Source organism: Leuresthes tenuis, unplaced genomic scaffold (assembly GCF_036924035.1).
Source record: "Leuresthes tenuis unplaced genomic scaffold, fLeuTen1.0.hap1 SCAF_17, whole genome shotgun sequence".
Taxonomy (NCBI): Eukaryota; Metazoa; Chordata; class Actinopteri; order Atheriniformes; family Atherinopsidae; genus Leuresthes; species Leuresthes tenuis.
In genome coordinates this window covers 13,251,686-13,279,431 of record NW_027325371.1, presented here as the reverse complement: position 1 = coordinate 13,279,431, position 27,746 = coordinate 13,251,686, and the positions used below count along the sequence as shown (strand labels likewise).

At 41.7% G+C, this 27,746-nt stretch overlaps 1 protein-coding gene across 1 annotated transcript; it reads left to right on the top strand.

Moving 5' to 3' along the window:
* Positions 1 to 27,746, top strand: mosmoa (modulator of smoothened a). Its single transcript, XM_072368903.1, has 3 exons — positions 1 to 1,008; positions 15,782 to 15,994; positions 24,107 to 27,746. Exons 1-3 carry the CDS (start codon positions 903 to 905, stop codon positions 24,289 to 24,291), a joined length of 504 nt encoding a protein of 167 aa, XP_072225004.1. The 5' UTR covers positions 1 to 902; the 3' UTR covers positions 24,292 to 27,746.

Genomic DNA, 27,746 nt, shown 5'->3' with positions numbered 1-27,746 from the left:
GTGTGTATGTGTGTTTGAGGCTGCGTGGGGGTGTCCGTCTGATGTCATTTGGATAGAAGGGGAGGCTGAGCTAGCGGTGGGCATACGGGTGGAAAGCATAACAATAACGTTACCATTTTGCCGTCCAGACTGGGACACTTAAGGTCTCCGTTGGACTGAAATACGCAGCGTTTTTAAACAGCGTCACGGTGGTCCAGAGCAGGAGAAGAGGGAAGGAGCTGGCTGCTAGTGGACCGAAAGTACCAGATGCTATTCCAGCGGAGAAGGAGAACGGGCTCGTATAAGCAAAAGAGGGTGATGGGTTCTCGTTTTCCTGACGGGTAACGTTAAACCTTCACATAAAAACACGGATGTTGTGAGGTGGTCGGAACTTATTTCGCTTCTTCCTGAGCTCCGTCGGTGTGACATTGTGTCTGAAATGCTAGCGCAGTTGCGGTCTCGGCCGTCGAGCAGCCTCTGGGCCGCAGCTCGGCACACCGAGTCCGAATCTGGGAAGTAGCTAGCTAGCTGCCTGCTAGCTGCAGCTGTACCCGATGCTGCTGCAGCGGATGCTGCTGCTAATTGGATCCGAAAGACAACACGAGCAGTTCAGGGGCTCCACGAGCAGTTCAGGGGCTCTTCACCGAGTAGGCTATTGTTTTACCTTACTGGACTACGGCGGGCATTTGAGATGTGATGCTTTTGCGCGTCGTATTTGAGCTTTTTGTACGCTCACACTTTCTTGACGTGAAGGGGCTAACGTTGCTGCAAAATGCACAGCAGACTCACAACAGCGTGCTCCTGTTGAAGGGGGCGAAGTTAGACTGTTAACAGCCCACCCCGAGTCTCTCAACGCCCGGGGTCCCGTTTGGACGACGACCGCCGCATTTCCCACGTCACTCAACGCTTCATCGGCCGGCGAGATGGATAAACTAACGATCATTTCAGGGTGCCTGTTTCTGGCTGCAGATATCTTTGCAATAGCCAGCATTGCAAACCCAGACTGGATCAACACTGGTGAATCAGCAGGTAATCGAAGCAAGCCTCTCCGAAGTTGTGTTTTGCGTGTTCATGGTGACATTTATCGCCGCCTTTTCACACATTGCAGCAGTGTTTGAATAGTCTCCTAAGAAGGGAGAAATGTCCCACTGGGCAGGGTTTCATCTGCAGCAGCATCTTTTGTCCTCCACAGCAGCGTTGTTTGTGTTGTGTGGAAATGACTTCCAATCAAAAGCCCCTATGAACTGAACTGCACCATGCATCTGCTGCACAGGCATTTAACTCATTATTATTATTACCATTGTCGCCATTTTCAGTCAGTTGATTAATCATTTAGTCTGCCTGAAAATAGAAATTATTTCTGTAGTTGCAGCATGATCCAACAACAACAACTAATCTAGCTCGATATCCAGCTATATGAAAGTTGAAACAAATCTATTTGTTTGCCTGATTAAACAGTTTAAAGCACCTAGCCCCAAAATGTTGTATGAGAAAGGAACGTTATCAGGCAAGAAATATAGATTTTCTCCTTTTTAAATAACTTAACTTTAGGACCTTAGTTATAGGATGAGTGAAATTATGCCAGACCTAACGGTGGATTAAAGGAAATAACCTGACAACTGGCTAATCTGTAGTCAATAATCTTTATTTGCACTCTTTTATCTGTCTGGTGAATAACTGGCCAAGAACCTCATTCAAGCACTAAAGGTAATAGCTTCCCTGTGTTCGTGTAGATGACTTGACTTGTTGTCAACAGAGGAGTCCATGAGCACGTGAGAAATCAAACCAGGTGCTTATTTGTGGCATCCATGCTGGCGTTTAATAAAGCGCGTGCTGTTGGTCCTTTCTCATTTGTCTCAGCTCTGATAACACTTTCGGGCTAGTGATAGACAGCTGCTGCTCTTTGTTCCCTTTGCACAATGACAGCTTAGTAAGTGGGTCAGGGAGGGTTCATCATCCACCAGCGCACGTCCAGACTGTATTAGTTCCACAGTACGAGTAATCTGTGAGAAAAGCAGTAATAGGTTGCAGATGAATTGGGGACGTTGTCTGCGGTGACGTTTGATTGCGTTACACGGCGGGTCTTTTGTACCTGGGCGTACCAGAAGTGGAACCTTTGCTATTTTTGAACTGCGGTGTTGTGGTTTGTGTGGGTGTTTTACAGTGATCAGCTTCCACTTCACATCACAGTTTCACTTCCCCTCACAGGCTTTGGCTCTTTGTTTGATGACTATCTGTCTTGAATTGGTTGTGAGATGTGTAGGTGACAAACAACTCACATTTATCTCCTTCTACCTCTTTGCTTTGAGATTGCTCAAACCACTGTTTGGGAATATATAATAGAAAACTATCTTATTGTTTAAAATCTCTATATCAGTCAGAGAGATAGTCTTTGGTTTAAACTTTAGATTTTGAAGTTAAACATGTTTGTAAAGCTGGTATTAATGTTTGTCTCACTTGAATAGCAAAGTATTTAGTTACAAAGTAGATTATATAAATGGAACATGCAGGATTATTTTTAAATGATTAATTCTGTCTCCAAACTAAATTTCAGGTCACCTTAAATGCTAATGATTATTAGATGTTATTTGTGTCACGACTCTTTAAAATGATTCCTCTTATTTGCTATTATTAGGGATGTGTTGATTATGAAATTCTGGGCTTGATACCAATCAAAGATAAACATTTTGCAGATTCTGGGAAACAGTGCATTATGATGAATAAGTGTTTCAGCCCTTCATTGCTATATGTTTGGATAAGAATGAATTGTATAAAAAAGCATAACAATGATAACTATGGCAGCACAATATGTAACTATCTCAATATCAACATGTGCAAAATCAGTCAATCAAGACAAGACACAAATCTTTACGACTGAATAGCAACAAATGGTGTTTGCATACAGACTTTGATTTGTTTTAAGGGTGATTTGTGTCTATATGGTTGTTTAAGATGATTATAAACACTATCGTAGTTTTATAGTTCGTGTTATTCAATGTTTTGCTCATTTCAGCACTTCCATGTCATTGCTTTTGTTTGTCCTCTGTTACTGCTTAAATGTTGCTAAACAGGATTTGACCCAATAAGAGACCCTGTTTATTTTCCTTCTGGTTTTTAATCCTGATTATTTTGTAGTTTATCTGTTTATTGTAAGCCATTTACTTTATTTTGTGTGACACAACAGGCATACTTTTTTTTCTTTCTTTTATCTAACATTTTACAGTAAGATAAACCGATGACTCAAATCAACTGACCTCTGGTCCGTAGCTCTGTCGCTGTCTTATCAGAGGGCCCAGTGCTTGTTGTAGGACATCAGCGTGACTGACTTTGTACTCAGAACATTGAGAAACAGATATGCTCCTCTGGGCAGTTAGCTTTGATAAAATCTGACTTTGAGGCTTTCACCTCCTGTTTGGTTTTGACCTGTGCTCTTTTTGGACTAATGAAGAATATGTTGGCCAACAGGAGGACTCGCACTGAAAATCACTCATCGACATTTCTTGTGATCGTTCACGTCCTTGTTGTGTTTTATTCGCATAAAAGAAAAGCTTCTCTGCAGCTCTGCCAACGACTGCCGCCCTGCACATTTATGTCCTCACAGTGGAAGTCCTTCTCCTGAGCCCAAATAACCTTTGAGACACTCTGTGTGCACACAAACCTAAAAATGAACATTCCCTTCCTGATTCGGGCTGCTTTTCAGAAGCTGCGTGCACTTAAGGTGCATATGCTGACTGATGGTGTAACAGTTACCAGAATTTAATATGTGAGATTCAGCAGTTAACCTTAATGGTGTCAATTAAATAAAAATAGACTTTTCTCAGTACCCTTATAGTCTGTGGAGCTTGTCGATACTTGCCATGACAGCGTAGCTCTAATCCTAAATGACTTTTTTTTTTTTTTTTAAGTGTGTGTGTGTGTGTTGGTTTTTCGGACTCTGAATGGGGGTGAATTAAATTAGATAAAAGGCGATCGCAAGGGAAATAGTCGTAACTTTTCAGGAGTCTTTTCAAGTAAGCTGTCACTGAAGACATGGCACTTCTGTCGTCTTGATCTTATCCTGATATCATTACTGACTGTTCATCATTTCTACGCTTACAATTTCCCGTCACTGTGAAAAAGTGCCTCCTTCTCACTTGTAATAACAAAGAGTTACTCTTCCTCCTGAGTGTTAAGGAGCTTCATCGGCCTTAAAGTGCTGCTATAAGTGTTGATTGTCTTCAAATGCCTCTGTAGCTTTAAACATTGTCAGATTGATCTGTTGAAAAAAAAAACTATGCTACCGAACATAACAATTATACAGCCAACAAACAGACTAAACAGACATTTGACAAAATTGCAGCTCATAATAACAAGTGCCCAGTAACTGCTACTGTAGTCAGGGTCTGAAACTGACATTACCTAAAATAGATGAAATGGGACACTATTAAATTGTGTTATTTTAAGTATCCCTTTTCAAAGCACAAGGGCACACGGTGTCATTAACTACAGAGCAACTGAAACCAGGCCAGCCATTATCATCCACTTACAGGGCTGCAGTGGAAGAGTTCTGATCTGCAGTTTACCCAAAACTCTGAGGCCAAAAGACGAAGACGGAAACCATAAGTGCTGCTGCAGGAGACCTGATAGCTTTTACCATCTTCACACACAAACACCTAGCTGTGAATTGTGTTTTATATCACAGTTATCAGATTGGAAATCTAAATCCTCCACAGTGAAGGCTTTAATGCGAAGGATCTGGACTGCTGCTGTCCATCGGCCCCGCAGGTTGTCGCACGCAGAATTGGTCGATCATTAACTGAACCGCTCCATCTTGTGCTTTATCTTTAATGTTAAGCCCACAGCATTGTGGGGCCTATTACTTCAGCAAAATAACACTTTGTGATGTTGAGATGTAATTTGTTTTTAACAGAGAGCAAAGTTGCTCTTCCTGTTTGTGTGTTGTTGTTTTTGAAAAAAAAAAAAGCAGTCCAACCATCCCGACTCTCCCCCACAGAAGATCTAATTGAAAGACTACAAGCTAAGTTTTACTTTTATTCTCGGTTTGTTTTAGTCAGAAATTCTGCTGCTTTAGTGCAATTAACGTTGGCTGGATTGGAAGAAGTGACTCTCAGGCAGGCTTCCTGTGGGTTTGTGATGTAAACAAAGTTCATCTTCAACACTTTTTGGTATTTAAACAGTCGATTTATTTTTTAATAATAAGTTTTGTTAGGTTTAGGGATTGCAACAGCCTCATGTTACCCAAAACGTGTTCCCAACAACTATGAAACGCATTGCGTGACTCTTACTTGTTTTGTTTAGAGCGTATTGCAGTTGCTCATCCTGGTAACATTTGTCTCTGAGAATTATCTACTTACATTTTACATAATTTATGCCATTAGAATTTATTTATAGGAAACCCAGAGTGGACCTTTTTGAACCAAAGTCACATTCATCATGCTTTGTCATTCTGATGTGTAAGTTTGTACATATATGTCATTTTCCCTTAATGTAGCAGTAAGCAGTGTTGTCATTCAGGAGAAATTTAGGTTGTGTGGTTATTCTTGTGGTCATGGCTTCATGAATTTTTGTTTTCATACTTCTGTTTGTATCTCGTTCTTCGTGGGTTTGCCAGCTTTGTTTTAAATGCATGTTTTTGGCCTTGCAAACTACGCTCCAGTGCCTATGTAATAAAAGTGGACACTGTAAAAGCCTCCAGCTGCAGAAGAAACAGCTGCCGGCTGCTTTAGCTTACCTACTTGCCGCCCACCACAGTTCAGAGGCCATTTTGACTCATCCCTCCTGAGCTTCCAAACATCAGCACCCCGTGTGCTTCACTAATGACAGCATAATCATGCCTCAGTTGAGCAGACATGGCGCTCATTTCCCCTCATTTGGACCGACACATGGCGAGAGGAGTGTTTTGATCATTGCGAGTGCAGAGCTGGCTGCAGGGTACCAGGGCATGATGGGGGCGTGAAAAAGAGCAGGGCTTCCAAATAGAGAATTGGCCTATTATTTTCTATAAAACGAACGACAGCAGAAACATGCCAGAGTTGTGTGTAAACGAGACATAATGCATTTTGGTTGTTAGTGTTTCCAACAGCCAGATGGTATGTTCACAATGCACTCACATTATGTGATTATTTGTCCTGCCTTGCATTAGCTTAAATTGAATTATGAATGACTTAAGAATCCAAACTTACATTTCCTGTCATGGTTATGGTTCCCTGGGTTCTGGCTCTAAGGTTACACTTCTTTAAGTTTTCCCTAGGCCTGGTTGGTGTACTAACTTTTTAATTTATACCGGTATTTCTTTCAGATACCATTTATACCCTGATGCCATCTTTTCTGCCTGTAAAGCCAAGCCAGAATGAATTCCTCCTGCTCCTCGCTTGTGGCACAGTCCCACCAGTCCTTTTCCTCTGTATTAGCCAGCAACAGTCTGGTTTGCAGTTGCTTACAAGTTTGTAATCAACCAGCCTTAAACGTGGCGACATATTGAACAAACTGTGTGCTGAATTCCATGAAGTATTGTCAACAGAACAGCCCTCGAGGAGGCACACACTCCTTTCCTCCCTTTATTTCCAGCGAGGCGGCAGCTCACTGTCAGCCGTGCGTGTGAACGGACAGTTTTTTTTATTTCCTCGATACTAAAATGCTGATTTTGTTGAAAGATGATTTTGTTAGACGACCTCGCATTTCTAAAATCGGTAACCGCTGTGTAATCTTGACGAGCGTTAATTGGCATTACGCAGCCAAACAGAGAACTTCTCTCATCTTTGTTTACATTCGTGCTATTTGCACAGCCTCGTAGGAGCGGAGATTTGCATTTCTATGTTTAGTTTTAACTATTTATATGCAGGATTATTTGTTTAAATTTTGAATTACCTTTTCATATAGACGGTAATGTATGCATTGCAGCTGTTTGTTTTCTTATAGGGATGGTCTGTTCTTGTTGTTGACATGTTTCGTATTTGCACAGATGTGCTATGTTGAGCAGAAGAGGAAAGAGTTCCAATTCGATGACAGGTTATAGTGAAAGTGCTTGTAACATTGTATATGTAGTCTTGAGTTACAACAGAATATTTTGTCCAATTTGCATAAGATACCAGTCTATAGTGTTTCTCACCTAGAAACTCTGGGATACTTGGGTACAAATTTTGGTTCATATAACCCAGCACTGTTCAGTCATCCCGATTACAAACTGCTGCGTTCTTACACATTCTGGTCTTTCTTGATTCAGACAACTCTGTTGCACATTTTACATCCTTTTTCAGCTTTAAACAAGGCTAATTAAGTATTATTAATTAACACAGCACCTACAGGCTCAAGATGCTTCTGTGGCAGCCCACTTTGACCTGTCCTGACCTGACCTGTCCTTTCATAGTCGTACTTTAGTTTTTCAGTTGAGGAAGCATTGATGCAGTTTTGGAAGTACGCCTTCTTAGCTTTCTGACTAATGACACAGTTCCATTGAATGTAAGTCTACACGCAGCAGCCGGTTGCCTTCGCTTAGCTCGGTGAGTGGTAGCTAACCCAGTTTAGAACATTAACTAAATCTGCCAGGATCTCTGTAGCTCACTTATAAACATCGACCTATCACACAATAAATGGAGCAAACCTGATAGATCAATGTTGCACTTATTATCACTCATCCTTATGTTTGTTTACACAAGAACGTCACCTACATTTCACTGCAAGGATGCCAAAATAAATGTCATTACCATTTTTTTTAAAAAAACTAGGGATTTATCACATTGTCTAAGGTGAATGAACATTAATATACTGAGACAGGTTCGTTGACATGTTCGGCTGAGCTGCCTCCTGTTCTCTTGTCTGCTTCTCGTTTCTCACCTCACATTAAAATGTGAGCTGTGGCGTCTCTTTCTACCTGTAATAATCTCTTGAAGCCTCATCTCTTCAGAACACAGCTCCTTTCTTAGCGCCTTTAAGACCCACCACTTCACACTTATCACGGGTTTTATTTCGTGTCCTCCTTTTCAATGGATTTAGTTTCTTACTCCACTGAAGTCTGAATGTTATTCCGCATTTTTAAGCCACTTTAAAGCATCCGTTAATTTAATTAATATGAAATGTCTCCAGATGCGGCTTGAGGGATTATTTGTGATCTTACCTCCCTGCTCTGCATGGCCACATAAACTGTGGAGTACATCGCATCAGTTTTGGATCTGATAGTGTTTCTGCAACATACCCAAACAATAGATATTGTTATAGACTCAGAGGTGAACAGCACTCAGATCTGCTTCACTCAGATTATAGTTGTATTTTGAAAGACATTCAGATATGTAACAAATGCAATGTGTGAAAGAGAGCGAGTAAAGCAAGCAGACAACACAAATTATTTATGATGCTGTAGCCCTCAGTGTGAGTGCACATCTGCTGGCTAAAGACATGCAAACTGAGTGTGTGTATCTCCCTAGTTTTCAACCTGAACGCCAGTTTATTGGGATAAACGCCTGAAACTGCTCTGCTCGCTGTAAAACTAACTTTACTGTCTGTAAGACATTCATGCAAAACCCCCCCAATATGTGAAGATCTGCTGTGTTGCATGAAAATACCAATTTTGTCAACCAGAATTATGCAGTGCTCAGAGGTAACAGGATAACCTTAAGGGACAGGCTCAAAGCTGATGATGATGTCTACTTGTTATCAGATAACTCAAGATGCATTAAGTTCTCTGTGTGTGAGATGCAGGCCAAACACACAGTCTGTAAACTGATGCTGTGGCGGTAATGTGTCGCTCGGGGCTAAGTGAAACGTTCATGCCATTACATTATTACAACCCTAATTCCAAAGGAGTTGAGAGGCTGTATAAAATCGAAATAAAAACTAAATGCTTTAAAGAATTTGCAAATGTCATGGATTGAATATAGAAAACGTATCAGTTGTTAAAAATGACAGTTTCCTCCTTCAAAATAGTTCCGTCGCTTATCTTGAATTTGGCAACACGTCTTAAGAAAGTTTCGAGAGAGCTAACAAAAGGCTGGAAAAATAAGTGGAACTAAAAAGAAAAAGCTGTGGGAACGCGTTGCAACTAATTAGGTTAATTCAGTTAGATGATTGGATATAAAAAGAGTCCCTCAGAGTCTCTCAGAAGTAAAGATTGGCAGAGGTTCAGCAGTCAGAGAAAAACGGACGACAAATTGTCGAGCAGTTTCAGAATAATGTTCCTTAACATCATCTGCAGTACATAATAGCATCAAAAGAGTCTGAGAATATGAAGACATCTTTGTATACTAGGGACATAGCTGAATATCAATATCGGATGTCCGTGGTCTCAGACAGCGCTGCATTAAAAGCAGACATGATTCTGTCATGTAACTCACCGCAGGGGCTCAGAAACACTTCCAGAAATCATTTTCTGTGAACACAGTGTACTGTGTCATCCCTACATGCAGATTAAAGCTCTGTGTTGCAAAGAATAAGCCATATGTAAGCGCGATCCGCACGTTTGTCTTCTCTTGGCCAGAGCTCGTTTAAAATGGCCCCTAGGCAAGGTGAAAAAAAAAAGCCTTTTGGCCAAATGATCAGAATCTAAAGTTCTGTTTGGAAATCCTGAATGCTGCATCCCTCGGACTGAAAAGGAGAAGGACCATCCAGCCTGTTATTAGCACTCAGTTCTGATGGTGTGGGGATGCATTAGTGCCTTTTGAAACTGGAAACTTGCACAGTCAATGCTGAAAGGTTGTATATACTGTCACGTTTTGATTAATCTTGTTTTCAGGTTTCTGGTCATGTTTTTCCCCTCTCACTTAGCTTCACTCTCGTCACCTGTTTTCTGTTCCACAGCTGCACGTCATCACCAATCACCTTCCCACAGTATATAGTTTCCTGGTTACCATCAATCATGGCAAAATCCTCACCTTACCATTCATGCCACAGTTTTTTTTGTCTCTTTCGTCAGGTCAGGTTTTGCCTCCGTAGTCATGTTGTTCACAGTTTTATTAATCATAGTCATAGTCTTCGTTCTCACAGTCTTGCCTTGTTTTTTGTCTTGCTTTGATTGTTTCATAGTCTTGTTTTGATAGTCGTTTGGTTATTTATCCATAGTCTTGTTTTGTTAACGTTTGGTATTTTTGATAATCCGGCTCAGCCGCTTCATTTGTTCAGCCTTGTGCCTTTTTTGTTAAATAAATCTGTTTATTTTTGAAAGTCCCCATCTGGGTCCTCCCTTCTACACACCACAGAATGAACATATGCAGGTTTTAGAGCAACATATGCTCCCATCCAGATGATGTCTTCTTCAGTGAAAGCCTTACATATTTCAGCAAGACCATGCTAAACCACACCCTGCATCTATTACAACAGCATGAGCGTGTAGTAAAAGAATCGGGTGTAGACCGGCAGTCCAGACCTTTCACCAATTGAAAACATTTGGGGCATCGTGAAATGGAAAATATGACAAAGAAGACCCAGGACTGTTGAGCAGCTAGACAAAAACTAGACCACATTCCTCTCCTAAAGGTTCAGCATCTGGTCTTCTCAGTTCCCAGACTTTTACAGACTTTTTAAAGAAGAGGGGATGCTACACAGTGGTGAACATGGACCGGTCCCAATGTTTTTTATTAATGTTGCTCCCCTCAAATTCAAGAGGAGATGCTATGTTTTCGATGATCCACTTTGAATAAAGTCAATTGGATTATGAGATTAGCAGATTATTGCATTCTCTTTCCAGCTAGATTTTGCCCAACGCCCAGGCTTTTCGGTGTTGTATATGTTGGGGAATGTGCCAATAAACCAGCTGTGATCGTCTCCAAGCTGAGACGAAGTGGAACATGGGATATTGGGATGAAATTACGCATAACAAACGCAGCGTTGTTTGTCGATTATCGCAGAGATTTTGGCTAACGGTTTCTGCTTGTTGAATTGTTTACCAGTGTCCATGCAACATAGCGTGCCTGCCTGCTGTATGGCAGGAATTTCTCAGCGAGCCAGTAAAACAGCAGGAGGCCAGAGGATCCTGGGGAAATGGTCTTAAACTGGTGCTATTAAGCGTGGCTATCAAACTTTTTCCCTAATGTTTCCAGCACCAGTCTCTGCATTCTCTACCTCACCGTGTTCAAAGTTACATGGTTGACTTTAGCAACAGGCTGCTGAGGGAGCTGTGAGCTTTTCACGGGCCAGCTTTGTTATGAGCCGTGACCTCCACTTTTTTTTCTTTTCATGGTTATTGCACGAGTGTTCTGCACAGTGACATCTGCATTGGCAGGCACAGCAGCGAAAGATAGACTTAAAGGCGGAAAACTGCCTTCTGGATTTCTTAAAATCGACAGTATTTCTGCGTAAGACTAGTTCCCGTGTCTGTTACCGCAGACATGGAGCAGCAGAGTTCCACTTTGCCACATCCAGAGACTTCCAAGCCATTTCGGGTTGAACCTCTGGTATTGTTTGTGTAAGCTGGGTGAGTTGTGTTGGGTTGTTTCAATAAAGGCGCTGCTTTCACTGGGTGTTACAAAGGGGGGGGGCAGGATTTCCTCTGGAACGCCTGCTCAACCCTCCACGCCCAAAAGGCCCGACGAGAACAAATTGTGTCACAAAGGCTTCGCTCTCTTTGGGTTCAAGGGTTTCAGCATCCACAAAAGGTTGTAACTAAAGAGTAATAAAATGTCTACATTTGGATACCAGGCAGACCCTGTAGCCAGCTTGACCCTCTAGAATTCCAGCTCGCATACTTGTCTCATATTCACCTCCGCCCACTTGCAGGGCCACTGTTGAGCTTTTGTGATGCTGTCCACAAAGACTTCCCTTTTCAGTGAATAGGTTGTTCTGTGGTGATGTGCTTTTTGCATGTAATGCGTTTGCCTTTTAAGACGCAGGATTTAGCTGTGCAGAGAAAGTTTGAATGCTGCCTGTGGAGTCTTTAAACATCAATGACATTGTTAAGCTGCTTTTTTTAAATTAGCCTATTTAAATAATGTTTTTTTTTTTAAGTTCTTTTTGGGTTTTTTTGTGCAGGGGTCCTTGTTTAGCTCATCGGTTAGAAAAAAGTAAGCACTTTTATGACTGAAATGATACTAATTAGAACTTCCAACTTAACATCTTAATGTGCCCCATGGCGTTTAACCAGGATTTTATGTCTTTGTTTCTGTTCTCCCTGGAAACTTGTCATGTGCCCAAGTATTACTCACACATGTGCTAAATGTGTGGCAGGAGGAACGTATTTATCTCCATTTGGGAGAAGTGATCAGATAAAGCTTGGTGCTCCCGAGCCGAGCTCTGCTAAACTTTTACGGCATCCGTAACGTCGGTGAGGTGTTGAATTAGACAACAAAAGATAAGGATGTGTGCTCACGCTGGTAGATTTGTCTTTAAATATGGACAGAAGCAGAAAATGACCCTGGTTAGCTTTCCTGTTGATGGAACCAACAGGTCCCTGATAAAAAGACATATTTATAAGATTACTAAGATTCTCTGATATGCGTTTTGTTTTTGGAATTTGCAGACTTCTAAAGCGATGCTGTATTTTCCAATAAATGTACTGCCTGGATTCCAGCCTGGACTATATGGTTGTATTATTTCCTTTGTGGGAATTTCACAAAGAAATGTTTTAATGTATAAAACAGTTCAACAGCTCCAGGAGGTGCTGTGTAGCACATGTGCAAACATGCTGCAAGGAAACATTTCTTCCAGCACTTTCAGCAAACTGTAATGAGCAACACGTCTCCCACATTTAGAAGAATGAGGCAAGCTTGTTTGTGTTCTTTTTGGTCTGTGCGAGTTATTATTCTTGATCTTTCCCAACACACACCAGAGTTGGATTCAAAGCAGAGCAGGGTTTTTGTGTACTTATTTAGTTATTACAAAGGACCAGATAATTCGGCGCTCACTTTGTGAAACCTTCTGCTCTAACAGAGGAATTGTCGGAGCGTGATTTTACTCGGACTCAACCTGTCAAGTGTGAGCACGGCCTTAAATACAAAACTCAGTCAAGGCACGTCCTGTTTAACCTGCTGCTGTCAGGGACACCCGGATTTCAAAGGAGTTACACTCCTCAGGTTTTGAGGCGTCTTTATTCACGACAGTAATTTATGTTTTCAGTGTAAATATACTTCATATATTTGTATATCTTCAGTCAATACAAAGGCGACTACAGCTTAGATTTTCCTATACAACCTCTAGTGGAATAATGAAATGAAACTATACTGAATCTTGAAGTAATGTGTTTATTTCATGTTATTCTATTTGAATTGATGGGTTATTATAAGATGCTCTCCGCCTCCGTCTGTGATGGAACATTACTTTCTGCTAACATGAGATTTTTTTTATCGTTTGTGTTTTTTTCATTGCAGACTTTCTCTTTTGCGTGGAGGAGATGTATCATTTATGACTGTATGAGATGTTTAGCAGCACCTGTCTTTAGTTTTCATCCCTTACTGGGTGTTCAGAAGTGTAAGAAGCTGCGTTGGTGGTAGAGTGATGCTCAGATGTGTGTGTGTGACATTGATTATTTTATAATACTCGAGAAAGAGGGGAAAAAAAAACTCTACGCCTCATCCATGCGTGCACCAGTGAAACGCCTCAGTCTTACTCCTTACTCAGCCCGATATTTTTTCAAATGAGCACTCTCTGCTGCTGCAGTGCATTACACTGAGTCCTCTTTTAATTTCCAGAGACCCGTGATCAGCACAGCATTGAGCAGTTCGACTCTGTTCTGCTTACTCAGGTAGAAAATCCCTTGATACGCTCTGATTGAATGGCATGTCTCCGGAGAGGCTGTACTGCAGGGGCATTGTCCAGCTCTGAGTACTGGCCTTCACACTCTGGCAGAGGTTTGCTCATGATTCAGTGTGATGCATGAATCCATTTGTCTCCCTATCTTGATTAACGATGGCTAAATACAGTGCAACAGTAAGTCTGGTTTTCAATTGCAGATATTGCACTTGGACTCTCCTTGATCTTTAGAGAGCAACAACCGAGCACTTAGAGGAAATCAGATGCACCGTAAGAGTACACTGTTGAGCTGGGGACATTTTAAAAGAGCTTCTCTTCTTTTTCCAAGCTTGAGCTTTAGTGCATTTTCTCTCCTGGGCCTACACCTGATTAAGGCACGATTTATTTCATTTGTTTCGAGTATGAGGTTGTTAGTCCTGTTAGTTTTTTCCCCTTTTTAACTAGTTCTTTATCTAATTTTTGCTGCATCACTGTTATAGATGTCACCTGACTGATATGGTTGTGCGTCTCTTTGTTGCTGCTTTTGGTGTACAACAGGGTTGGAAATTTCCGGGCACCTCGCGATTAATTTGATAACGTTTTTGAGGGCTGTAATATGATTAGAAAATGATTATTAAATCCTTTTTCTCCACAGGATTGTTTTTTTTTTTCTCACTGTGGGGTTGCTCTGTACTTTCAAGGCAAAGTATTTGATCCAGAATGAAATTACTTCCAGTATTTTTGTGATTAATAAAACAAAGGCAAGTGATATGGTAAGTCATGGAGAGGGTTAAATTTTCCTACATACTCTGCAGCATTTTAATGGACAAACAAGAAAAGGAAGAGTGCGCTTGTTGCATCTTCATACTTCAGACATCAGCATATTCTGAATCACTAGCAGAATACAGCAGACAACTAATCAATATCCTCCTCTGATATATAATGAGCAGCATAATTACTCATTCACAGTCAGACATCAGTGATAAAAAGGCAGTTGTCTAGGTTATGACGTAGGATTCTGAGACAATGTGGCATGCATTTTGTGTTTCAGGTATCTTTTCCTGCTCTCCTCAGTGAGGTTATGACTTTGAAGTTTGTCTCGATCTAGAGTGTAGGGTAGGATGTGTCAGTAAAATAACTAAGATTGGAGTATCTTAGCTCCAAAGAGCATGGCTCAGAATTCTGGTTGTCAGTGACTGAACAGAAGAGCAAATTCTCGTCAGTGAATGTTGCAACACTTGTTTCCTGCTCCTCCAGATGTAAACGTGTTACTTGGGTTCTCATTTTTGTCACGTTTTCAGAATGTTTTCGCAGCGAAAGTGCTTCCATAGGCTAGCTTTAAATGCAGAGGATGTCAGTCGGGTTTCTCGCTCAGCCACCTTTTGTCTCTTTGATGTACGAGCCGTAGACCGTCCACCCAGTTCACTGCAGCTTTCCTGAGGTCTGCCATGTGAATTCTGTTAGCTTCACCTCATCAGTTCACATTTAGAAACGTAATGGTCGAATTTTTCTTTTCGAAAAGAAACATCGGTCTTTGTGAAGCGAGAAGTGACCGTGTTTGGCCAACCGAGTGGATCTGCAGGGCTGTGCTTGACAGCTGATTGGACAAAAGCGTGTTTCTATGGGAACATGTACATGAAATCATTTTCAGAAGGAGCTCAAGAACTGTAATTAGTGGGAGTAAAATTAGTGAATACAACCATAATGACTTGAGAAAACTTTTATTGACTGAGCATAGCATTTAAGGAAGGAGGTTGATGTTTTCTAAACAAGAGCCTCTTGGACTCAGAGAGGTTTTTGATCCAGCAGCTGGCTACCATCAGTGGTGGCACTTTAAGGCACTTCTGTGTTGGCTTCCCGTCTGACAGCGGATGGCTTTGTCGATCATCCCAACAGTCTATGGATTGTGCTGACCCAAACTTTCATGGATCAGGGATTTTGAACCCTTGTCATTGCAGAGATGAGAAGACGAACACGTGCCTTGCACTCCGTTTGTCCGCACTTTAGATTGGAGGTGATGGGAAAAAAAACACGAGATTCATTTCATGACATGTCTTCAAACCCACATTTGGGCACTGAGTGGCTTTTTTGATTTGCAGTATGAAAGATGAATTAAAGCAAACCTTCTCACCTTTTAATCCTCTCTTTGCAGGTGCCCTTACCGTTGGTCTAGTCCGGCAATGTCAGACCATCCATGGACGAGACAGGACTTGCATCCCACCACGGCTCCCCCCCGAGTGGGTGACCACACTCTTCTTCATCATCATGGGCATCATATCCCTCACAGTCACTTGTGGACTGCTGGTGGCATCGCACTGGCGCCGAGAAGCCACAAAATACGCACGCTGGATCGCCTTCACTGGCAGTAAGTGAACAGGATAATGACATTTGTGCTGAATGAAATAATTGTGCTCTCTAGACTTCTCATCAGCACATTTCCCCTGTAGCTTTCTCACTTTCCTCTCTGTCTCACGGCATCTGCCCTGATATTACCGCTTGAAAAATTTGCCAAATCAGTATATGTACGCATGCCGTTTCTACGGCAGGAGAGGTTTCAAGTTGAATCGGGGTGGGAAATTGGTTCATTTACATGTGTGACGTCAAAAACGTCAAAGCTCTATACAGAGTACGTTTTTCTGAGAGTAATTTGGTTGCGTGTGTGTATTGTTGCATTTGCACCCTTCTGAAAATATATGAACATGTATTTTTCTGTGCTTGATGACTCCTCTTGTTGATTTATTGAGTAATGCAGCTCGTCTGGTACTCGAGTGGGCGGCTTGTGTGCCGCAGCACATAGTGTAGTGTTTTATCTCCCTTTCTGCCTCGAACGTCAAAGCTCTTTCTTTTTGTTTTCCCGCGTCAAGATTTCACTGTAGATGCGTTTGTAGCAGTCGATAATGACTTCTTCCATCTCGTGCACAGTGCTTGGGCTGGTTTCATAAGGCTGTGTGGGATGGTGGAGTGTGATTGGTCAGTTTGTTGAGGGAAGCGACAGCCCAGAGCACACTCGTACAGATGGAGCAGTGATATGTGAAGCCACAATGGCTTGTATTATTGTTCGAAAGCCCGGTGCATTTTTCACAGCGCCGACACAGAGAGCAAAAATGGCCTGTTGATTTTATTTATTTCGTCGCTGGGCCCCATGCGCATTCATAGCTTTTTGTAACGTGTCCTAATGGCCGGAAAATACCCGATGAATCACCACTTTACTGAACCCCAAGCCTCTCCACAAACTGTCTGATCGGTAAGCACACATCCATGTCAAGCTAAATTGGGAGCTGTTAATTTGTTGTTTAATGAATCGCACTCAAAGGAAAGAAAGAACGTTGCCATGACAGCGGAGAGCCGTTATCACCCTTGTCCCCTCGTTAAGCTGGCCACATCCGATACGAATTATATTTTTAGTTCAGTTTCTTTTTCTTCTTTTAAACATCGAGAGCGCGATGATGAATTATCTCTGAGGAAATAAAAGAGTAGTATCCACCAACCAGCATAAACACTTCAATTTCATTACGGTAAAGCGCTCTGCTGGGAAGCCTCGGGTCCTGGTATTCACGTAGATGCTGCTCTGACAGGTACCAAAGCCCCAGTTGGACACAAAGAAAATACTGCTCTGGAGCAGCCTGAGCAACAAAACGGAGAGCCCAAGGTGTTGACCTGGCCTCCAAACTCTTCAGATTCTCATCTGATTAAGCATCCATGGGGATTACAAGCCCGGTGTGATTTTAAACCATAGCTAACAGGTGAATGAATGATTTTGATCATGTGAAAACAACAATGATTCAACAATCATTTAAAGCAACCCCTTCACCACTCTTTTGTGAACTTATAATATCTTAGCATCTTGTCTTGTTATGGATTGAATACCAGGTCAAAGTCCTCCCTTTCAGAATGTTGTACCACATTTCGAACCGAGTCATGTTTGGACATTGCTCAATCTATCCTACAGTTTCATTCCACATACAATATATATATAAATACATACCATAATGGCATGAAAATGTAATTTTAGTGACGGTAGTATACATTTAGCATTGTGCCAAACCTCTGCACAGTAATTCAAGTATCAGTAGAGAATGTCTGATGATACATTTGTGGTCCAGAGTGTGCTTTGCCTCACTCCTTCTGAAATGTTTCTTGTGTACTTTCATTCTTTGATTCCCAGATCATTTGATGTGGTGTCACTCTATGAAGCTGGTTTTAATGAACTCTTTCGCTGTCTATACCAGCCAACTGTATCTGTACTTGAGTACTCCTTCTATAATTATCAAATAACATGATTTTGGTGTTATGTAATTTTAAGGATCATTAGTTTGTCAAGTTACCTTTTTCTTTTGCGCAATTTCAGAAGTGAACATCTCCAGTAGCTCCTTTTAGATTAATCTCAGAATAAAAATGTTTGTGTCATTCGCGAGTAGTACTAATTTGGCTATTTTTGATGTCTTACAAAAAGCATCTATATAAAGAGTAAACACTGACCCCTGGGGGAGGCCTTTGACAATGTGGAAGCAAATACTCTCCCATCTTCATGAATAATTTCCCATCTCATAAGTAACCTTTCACCCAGTGTAACTCTACGCCCCTGATCCCATACCTGATCATAGGTGGCTTTAGCCTTTTGGCTAATAGATAAAAGATTTATTTTACTGATGCAGAAATGTTTGAAGGTGAGGTGATCTTCACTTCATAAGATGTTCTGATTTGAGGATAGAATCTCATGAAACGGACCTTGTTCCCCTCATGAAGACATATTTCTTTCTTAAAAACTACTTCCTGTTCTAATACCTTGGGTAGATTGTATTCCCATCTGGTTTTCCGCGCCGAAATTGTCTGGATCAGTTAAAAAATGCAAACAAAATTAAAGCTCAGGTTTATGTTGTAGATATGTTAAGACGGATGGTAATCCAGGGATTGGTGTAACTGGAGAAGAGGGACAAAAAGACTAGATTTAACCATCTCGGATGTTGCTGAACCTTAGATGCGGTGGCCAACATCTCTGTGCTGGCAGCTGTGTGGGTGAGAGGAGCAAAAGGTTGAGTGAGAAAATGAAAAGGGGCCTATGAAGAGTAGAGTAAAGAAGGTAAGCTAAGTGAATAATTATGTTTGCGGAGGTCAAGTGCTGGGGATGTTAGAACAGAAGAGATGCCAAAGTAATGACACAAATGGAAAGGAGACCACGGAAAAAAATGAGGGTGGTGGCAGAGAGACTGGAGCTGTTTGATGCGGGGCAAACAGGTGATGAAGTCTGAGAGGAGGTGGGCAGTCTGCAGTGTAACGAGCCCCAGTCATCAGCACTTGAATGGATAGCTTTGTATGACTGGCACAGACCCACCTCTGTTGCTTTTTATACACACACCAGCTGTGTTTCCCAAAGTGCGAGGGTCACCTGTAGGGGAGGATTGGAACTGGAGTCATAACAAATTCTGTCAATACAATAACCTTATCTACAGAGCTTGTTCTGTCCAGATATTGATCAAAGCTCCAATTACCACTTTTATGAACCATAAAGACCCCATTGAACGGAAAAGAGGGATAAGTTTCCCCTCATCTAAACAAGAAAATAAAATGGAGGTGAGTGCTTAGAGCACGCTGCATGGAAGTCAGTACAACGGTCTCAGCAGCTGACACAGTCTCTACTGTACCAAATAAAGAATATGTCCCGGAAAATGTAAAACAAAGTGGTAACAGCACATATGCATATCCACAGTTCAACAGTTTAACATAACTGGTCAAATGTATTCGCTCAAAGGAAGGAGGCCACATCGTCCTCTGTGTGGCAGCAACTGTTCTGTTCTAAATCCTTGAATTTGGATCCAGTCATTTAAAAGGATCCTGGGATCCAGTCCGACGGATTCAGACGCTCACAATCACTCACGGAGTTTCTCTTGGTAATGTCTCGTAAATTTCAGCCAGCATTAAAACAGCATCAGTGAAGTTGCTGCATATTCACCAGCAGCAGATGAGTTACCATGTGTCATCACTTAAGGCTTTTAAGAGGTGCAGTGAACCAGGAAAAGTGCACTCGAATTAACTCTCTGAAGATGCTTACAGGTACAATGCCGAGGAGAGTATTTCTGGCTGCCTTTTAGCTCTCCTTCCACCACACCTAGCTACAATTTCAGCCTCATCACTGATATTGATGTTCACGGCTGGAGGAATGAATTTGAATAAATGGTTAACTAGTGTCTGTCTTATGATGCTGGTTTAGTAAAAAGTGTTCATTTGTTTTCACTGAAGGAGAAATCTGCACAGTGTGCAGAAATCTAATTTGCTCGTCCGGGTCTGTATGGACAAGCTGCCACAGTAGGTACCAGTAATACAAGACTGGGTAATTCAGCTAATAAGACCATAATACTGTAGAAGCAGCTTATTCATGGAATGCTGGGTGAATGTCACACTTTGTTAATCCTGCTCAGGTGAGATGTAAGAGTAGTTGATACATGGCTGCCATGCCTATATATTTTTATATTATTTTTTTCTCTAAAGAGCTAATTTTAAACCGTTTTAACCCACAAGGAAAGGTTTTGTTTCTCAAATTTCTTTTAATCCTTTATCGTTATTCCAGTATTAGATGGAAAGACAAAAAGTGAAGGTAAACATGAGCGAGATTTTTTTTTAAACTGGCAAAAGTCATCCATTAAATGAACATCTTTCCAAGATTGCTGGGTAAAGCTTGTGAAGCTCAAAATGGCTTCACGAGCCGTCACAAACGCTGTGTGCGTTCAACCAGAACAGTTACACGCAGCTTTAGCTTCATTCCTTTCATGAAAGCACAAATTACTATTAACAACAAGATAGTTATTGAGAATTAATGGAGCGCACACACACACACTCACACACACACACGCTGGTAACATGAAAAAACGTCACAGTGCAGCTTTCTGGATCCATTTTCCACCTGCATAGATGCGGCTACAGAGAATGGTGCTCTGTGAAAGAGGAAATAGTGAAAAGCACTTTGATATGCCAGCCAGTGTTATTTTTAAGCACTTAAGGCTATTCCTCAAATTCTGCACTGCCACCGATCTGTAATACGAATGACTTGGTTCACTTTGCTGTTTGGCGTCGTGGTGTGTGGCCTCAGCTTCAGCTATAATGCCATCAAAGGTCTGTTTGGTTATTCCTCCACAGTCGCCTACTTCTTGAATAGTTTGATATAACTCCACACTTAATTTCTGACCTGCTTCTCTCTCCAGCTGCCAGCACACCTTACTTTCGCTAAGCAGAGCACCACATCGTGCTCACTGTTGGTACTGAGGGATGTTATGAATTAATGATTCTCCCCATGTGATCAACACACCCAGTTAATTGATCCCACTGGGGTTGATGCTAATCTGAGGGATCTCCAGTGCGTTTACGTTCGCCCATGGGACCAGGTTGTGCAGCACATTAACATGTGTTCTGGTTAATTTGCTTAGGTAAGACGACTGACCTCGTGGAATCACTCTTGGATTACAGCATTGTGAGAGTCTGCTGAAATTAGAAGCAGAACCAGTGGCGAGTTCGTTGAGAAGCAGCGCGTCCAAATCTGACACTGAAATAATGGTGGTCGAGTTGCATAACGGAATGCATGAAGTGAATAAAAAAATGTAATAGGTTCTGCTGCATTTCATATATAGATTAAAAAACACCTCTGTTTGCCGGAGCCACGAACATGAACAGTTGTGGAACATGCACTCCTTTAATCTCACACTCCCACTATAGATGGCAGGTTTCTCTCACACGTTTCTGTGTGTGAGACAGTTTTGCAGGAATCTGCAAACCAAATGAGCTGATTGGGATGTTGCACTGCAAACAAAGCATCTCTGACATGTTATGTGTAGTGCTCCCTGAAGGTCTTAACGAGCATGTTCAGTGGATTTGGTCAGCGTTTGCTCACGGTTCATAGGCTGATCGAGCTTTCCTGCGTCATTGCTGTCGCCAAAGCCTTCTCATGGAAATCGCTGAACAACATCTATCCCACAGGACACAGTTTAAACCAACACAGCCTGGATGCTCATGCGTTGACATATTGCACATGTCTGAGGACGTAAAGACTCAGTTGGTTGTGCTATGGCTCTCATGCAGATGTCTAGAGGCAGCTGTGGGAAGGTACAACATTATCAGCATAGTTTCAGCATAGTATATATATACGTAGCTCTCACTGCGCTCTGTTTTTCTTTTGTGAAGCAAATTTTTTTTCTGGCTTTGAAATAACTGGCAGAAAATAAAGTTGCTTGACATCTTATCTTCTCCTCGAAGCTCGCGGAGCAATGTAGCATCTTAATCAGACCGAGGTGGCTGAAAGAGCATGTTTACAGTTTGTGGAGAAACATTTATTTAGACTAATTCAACTTTCTGTGTGAGGAGTACTTAAAATGAACTTTGAGCTCAAGGTTAGGACTCAACGATCAGATTTGACCAAAAAAAATGATGCACACAACTTTACATGTGCTTTAAAAAAAAACAAAAAACTGAATCTGCTGCATGAGGATTGCCTGTTAGAGAAAACGTGTACACTTGGGAGAATGGTGCCCGTTAGTGCTGGCAAACACTAGAGGCACAGAGGAAATTGTCTGATTGAGCAAGGCGTGGAAATTTGTCCTTGGGAATCTTTGAATGCTTTTTCACATCACTGAACCTGCTGCAGCGTCTTGAAAATCTGCGAATGACACCGATCGGTGTTTTTGGCAGGTGTTTGCTGCTGAGCCGCACACCTTCGGTCAACAAACACGTGCAGTGTTTTGTACAGCAGGTATTTTTCTACAGTATTCGTGTATTTATGCACACCTTTGGGTAGGGCCTCTACAAAGCATCTTAATTCAAAACTGAGCACTCACAATATGTTAACATCTATTATGGTTCCGCAAATATTTCTCAAGTCAAATTTTAGCTTTCGTTATTGACTGCTGAACACCTCGCTTATCAGATCAGTCCAGATGGCTGTCATTTCTGTTTTTCTGTCTGCTTTGTTATTTTGCGATCTCCCATGAAAGGTTGGGAGTCGCTGCAGCTCTGCTGATGATGAGTCTGAAAGTGAACAGTGTGTTGTTAATAATACTAATTAGCCTGAAATGCCATACTTGCCATCCTGTGGTGAAGTTTAGGTGGAATGCCCTTCATTTATTGTACAGAGTGAATACATTGACCATTGGCAGCAAATGACAAACAAACATAAACCTATATTCGTTTGCATTTTCTACTTTGCCGCCTGCTGTTGGTCAATGCCTGCAGGTAGCCATGGCAACACACCGCTTGCAGTTTGCTGTTATTCGGCTTCATTCTGCAGCATTACAGCCCAACAAGTCTGAATATTACGCACATATCTCCTCAGCTGATGAATCTACATCACTGTACATGCCGTTAATTCAACATTTATACACGGTCAAAGGATTTTGTGGTTCAGGATAACTCTCAGTAATTGATGAAAAGATGCCATTGAATCAACAATGTATGACGGTGATAAAAACTCCGCCTCACAACATTCAGACATTGTCTGACTGGATGATTGAATACCAAACCATTCACCCTATCTGTGGCTCTTGTCTCACAGCTGCGAGTTGCAAACGCTCAAGTCTCGATGGATGCTTAAATCGGTTCTCAGCCGTTTGAGACGAGCTCCAGCTTCTGCTCGAGCAGACATATTTTAGTGTTAATTGTTGTATTTTACCAACTTCAATTACTGATGGAACAAGTACACGATGAAGAATATTACGCAATATTTTGTGTAAGTGTCATTTGTGCCTCCGCTTCCAGCAAAATGCCATTCATTACTGCCTACTCTCAGCTCTTATAGAAGACTATTCAGGGTCACGCTGAAGACTCTAATTGTTACTTCAGAACAATTTGAATCTGAATGACACAATTGAAAGAAGTTGTGCTTAATTTCCTTCTCTTGGTGCATCAATTATGGATTCTTTTTTTTTTCTTTTTTCTTTTAAACAATCACAAATTTCGCCCTTTGTTTTCACTCGTAGAAAACCTGTTTAAAAAGACAAATGTTTCTGCAAGCACACGCTGAGAGCCAAAGAGACACAAAAGTCCCACAGTCAGACACCTGACAAAATAGAAGCAAAAATGACCAGAGTGAGAAATGCAGATCAACCAGATAAATATACGATGAGCAGAATTCAACACACAAAAAAAAAACTGACTGCAAATGACTGCAGAACTTCCTCCCAAAGAAGCTAAACAACTGCAGATGGGTGCAAGTGACTACGTAGACATGCATAATACGCTTAAAGAGACTCTAAACATATACATGAAGTAGCAGTCATGCACAGTCTGATACACTAAAGTATTTTATGAATATTTCATCCTAAGTTTCTTGTCCTCCTTACAGGAGTTTGGTGTTGGCTTTTGACATGTCTGCGCTAAGGTTTAACTGTGAATGGATTGTGTTCAGGAACAAACTACAAATTTAGACTGTTTTTGTTGTTGTGAGGAAATGATGAAATATTCAGGTTAACATTTTCTCCCTCTTGCTCCTTCCCTCCAGTGATCCTGTTCTGCATGGCGGCGCTCATCTTCCCGATAGGCTTCTATATCAACGAGGTGGGAGGCCAGCCGTACAAGCTGCCCAACAACACAGTGGTCGGCTCCTCGTATGTGCTGTTTGTCCTCTCCATCTTCTTCACTATAGTGGGACTGCTGTTTGCAGGCAAAGTTTGCCTTCCAGGCTGAGGACCCTGCCACACTCGCCTCTGGACTGATGCAAGAGGCTCTGAAAATTTTATGGGATTTACAAGAACATGAACTGAAAATCAAAAACAACAAACTCTGGCCCGGAGCCCTGAAACAGGCAAGTCTCCGCTTATGTGTCAAGGGACCGCAGCACCACGAAGAACCTAACTACTAAAAGATGAAAATGAATTAATGAACAAAACACTAAAACGGGACATGGGCACAACAGGGTGGAGGAGTGCGAGAAGGGGGCAGCCGCTGCCACTGCTGATTTCTCTGTTGTTCTGTTGGAAAGGGTGCTTAATGTACCGCTGTCATGGCAACCGCAGCCACAATGCTGGCACACATTTCTTGAGGACCACTACAGCCACTCCTCGACTTGACTCCCAGCCGCCCGCCCCCCCCCCACCGCGCTCAGCACACATCTGCTCCGTCACGGCCGCTCTGTTGCTATTTTTGGCTTATCTTTGCTATTTTCAGTTCAGTGTTTTTTCTGTTGTTGTACAATTTGTTCTTCTGTTTCTTCTTCTATACCCTAACCCCCTTTCCACTGAAGTAGTTCAGGTGTTGCTGAGGTTCGCCGAACTGAACCCTTGAAGGGAAATTTGGGGGGGTTTCTATGAGCCTGGCATGAGAGCGAGGCGTATTCTTGCCCACCGTATCGCACAGCCCCAGGTGTGCGTTTTTAGGAGAGCAGCTGCGTTCCCAGCTGTTTTGGCGCACACACACGGCCTGCTGTGGATTAGAGGTAGATGCAGGTGTGCTTCCTTTTTGTCGCATCCAGCCCACGCTTAGGAGCAGGTAGCAGCATGGGGGGGAACTCCCTGGGCAGCAGAACAGGAGGTGAAGCCGCCATAAAGGAGAATGCCACTCAATCTAAGCCCACGCATAATGTTATTTATACAGAGAGCAACAACATGTTAGTGTAGGCCGCTCAGCTAAACCCATCATGCTGATACATATCCTTGTCTAGTGACTAGAAGACTGTGAATTAAATAAATAATCATCTGAATATAAATACTTCTCTTATGCTTGTAGAAACTTTAAGTACAGCCCTATGCACCGTGGCCACTTCATAGTATTCTCCAAGGTTGTACATCACTGCAGTGTTAGTTTATTGCTGACACATATTGCTGACTGTATTGAATCTTACAAATGGACGATAAAGTTACACATGGTGTGAAAATAACACGTGACTGCTTAAAACCAGTGGTATTCTCCTTTAATGTCTAATAGGAACAAGCGAGCCAGGAGCAGTTTTTTTTTCTTTTTCCTTTTTCCCTTTCCCCCTTTGGTCTTGTTTGTGCAACAGTGAAGGCACTCGGACTGCAGGTCAGGTCCATGCGTGGGGCTGTGCCTCGGGGTGCTGCTCCAGAGGGCTGTGGATGTAACGCACACACAAACACACATTCACTCTATCCGCGCTGTGTCAGTCGACATATTGAAGCCGCTTATGGCAGTTTAGCATATTTTCCATTGTTGGCCCCGAATGACTTTTTGTGTCGATGATGTCAGTTGAAGAGAAAATGCAAATTCCCAGAACTCAAAAAGATATTAACATGCTGCTTTCTTTCAAGCATTTATCATAAATACAATAAGCTGGTGATGTATTCATGTTTATTGAGTAGGAGGTTTAAAAAACGAAGACAAATCGATTTCTCTTGTCATTTAATGGTTTTGGGATTGTGAGCCAGACAGAACTATCACAGACCTCGTAAACCCAGCCAGTGGTGTCCAAATGTGTGGATGGAGTAAGAAATTCTACTGAGAATTTATAGAGGGCGAGTGTTGATATAACGGCTGTGATCGAAACACCCATCCTCGATGTACTGAAACAAAAACCCATGATTTTTTTGATGTCTACGTTGTCTTTTTTTTTTTTTGCACCTTTTTCTGCCTTCTGTATGCTCGACCCAAACACTACTTTAAAGGATTTCGTCAGGAGAACTTCTGATTCTAGATCGAGTTCTCCCGACATCCTGTGGCGCTCGTGTGAAATTGCTTTGTTTCGCTGTGGGCCACAGCTCAAATCCCATGACTTTAGTCTGTATTTGGTCACATTTTGACAAACGTGTACGAGTTAAATTAGGATTATGCATTATGTTGCGTTTGATGGCAACTGTGGGAGAAAAAAAAAATCACTACAAAATGCCACTTGAGTTTGGATTAAATGAGTAATTTACGTTATTCCAAATAATGGAATCTGACACAGTAAATGCCGTCTTCTTTTGATATTCTTGTTCTAATAAAACGGCAAAAAGAAATGCAAATGTTATGCATTTTAGCTCTTCGTTTTTTCAGCTGGCTGAACTGCTCCTCAGTTGTTTACCAGTTTTTGTTGTGGGAAAGCAATAAAGCAAAACAGGAGGCAGCCGAGGCTTTGGAGCATTATGCTAAGATGCGGGGAGAGGGTTCATTTACTGTGGTGAATCAACCACTTTGCAACTGGCATCAGGTAAAAAAGAAACAAATTTATGCTGCATTTCTATTGAAGAAAACTACATAAAATGATGATTCTATAGTTTGGAGCCTCTCTGATCTATCACAGACCTGCTGATATATTACTTCAGGATAGTCAACCTTCGATATTGTCCCCATATTTTTGGATTCAGTGACTCCCGAGTGAATGATGGAACAGTGGTGACTCACGCCTCTCTTCTTCTCCTCTCCTTCAGGGAGAAGAAAACTGTCAAGGTCTGTCTAGGTCATCATTCAAAACACTTAATTAAATGTCTTCCACCTCAGAAATTAAGCTAATCTATAAATATTAAAGGCTTATTTACAAGTGAGCTTAACGGAGCCAGTTCTCAACTAAATAGTTCTCAGTAGTCGCACAGAGAGTCACGGTAGTCAAGTAGTTACTGGTCAATTATCTTCCAGTCAATCACTTTTTTTTTTTTTTTTTTCATTTCTAAACATCCTGTTTGTACTCAACAGTGTGGGATCATATGTGCTACTGATACCTAACCCTGTTGGAAAGTGTGTTTGTGTGTGTGTTCAAACGGTCACAGTCGAAAAGTCTTAGTTTTTATTTTATATTTCTGTTTCCCGCAGCTTCTCTTAATCTCGATCCGACGATGTATACTGCTAGACTATACACTCTGCCTCGGTTGGTTTAGTATTGTGCCATGACCTGTTTTTGTTTAATAATGTACAGACACAAAAGGCAGGATTTCTGTATTAGGAAGCACTGTGCATTCAACAGTATAGGTAACGGACATAGAAGCACCACAAATTTATTAAAAAGGAAAAAAAAAAAGAAAAGAAAAGGAAGAAAAAAAAGAGAACTTCTTACCTCATGGTTTTTGTTTCTGCTATTTTTTTCTAATGGTGGCAACGTGTGTGCCCTCTAATTTGTCTCTTGCCTTGATCGGATGTCTACACATAAAGCCTATGATCATAGGAAATTATTTATCACTTAATAAAAAGAGAAAAATGGGTGTGTGTGACTCTGA

Excerpts from the sequence above, each read along its gene's own strand:
- mosmoa (XM_072368903.1), top strand. The coding sequence starts at position 903 with ATGGATAAACTAACGATCATTTCAGGGTGCCTGTTTCTGGCTGCAGAT. Across the intron at positions 1,009-15,781 it reads CAACACTGGTGAATCAGCAG|GTGCCCTTACCGTTGGTCTA; the intron begins GTAATCGAAGCA and ends CTCTCTTTGCAG. Across the intron at positions 15,995-24,106 it reads CTGGATCGCCTTCACTGGCA|TGATCCTGTTCTGCATGGCG; the intron begins GTAAGTGAACAG and ends CCTTCCCTCCAG.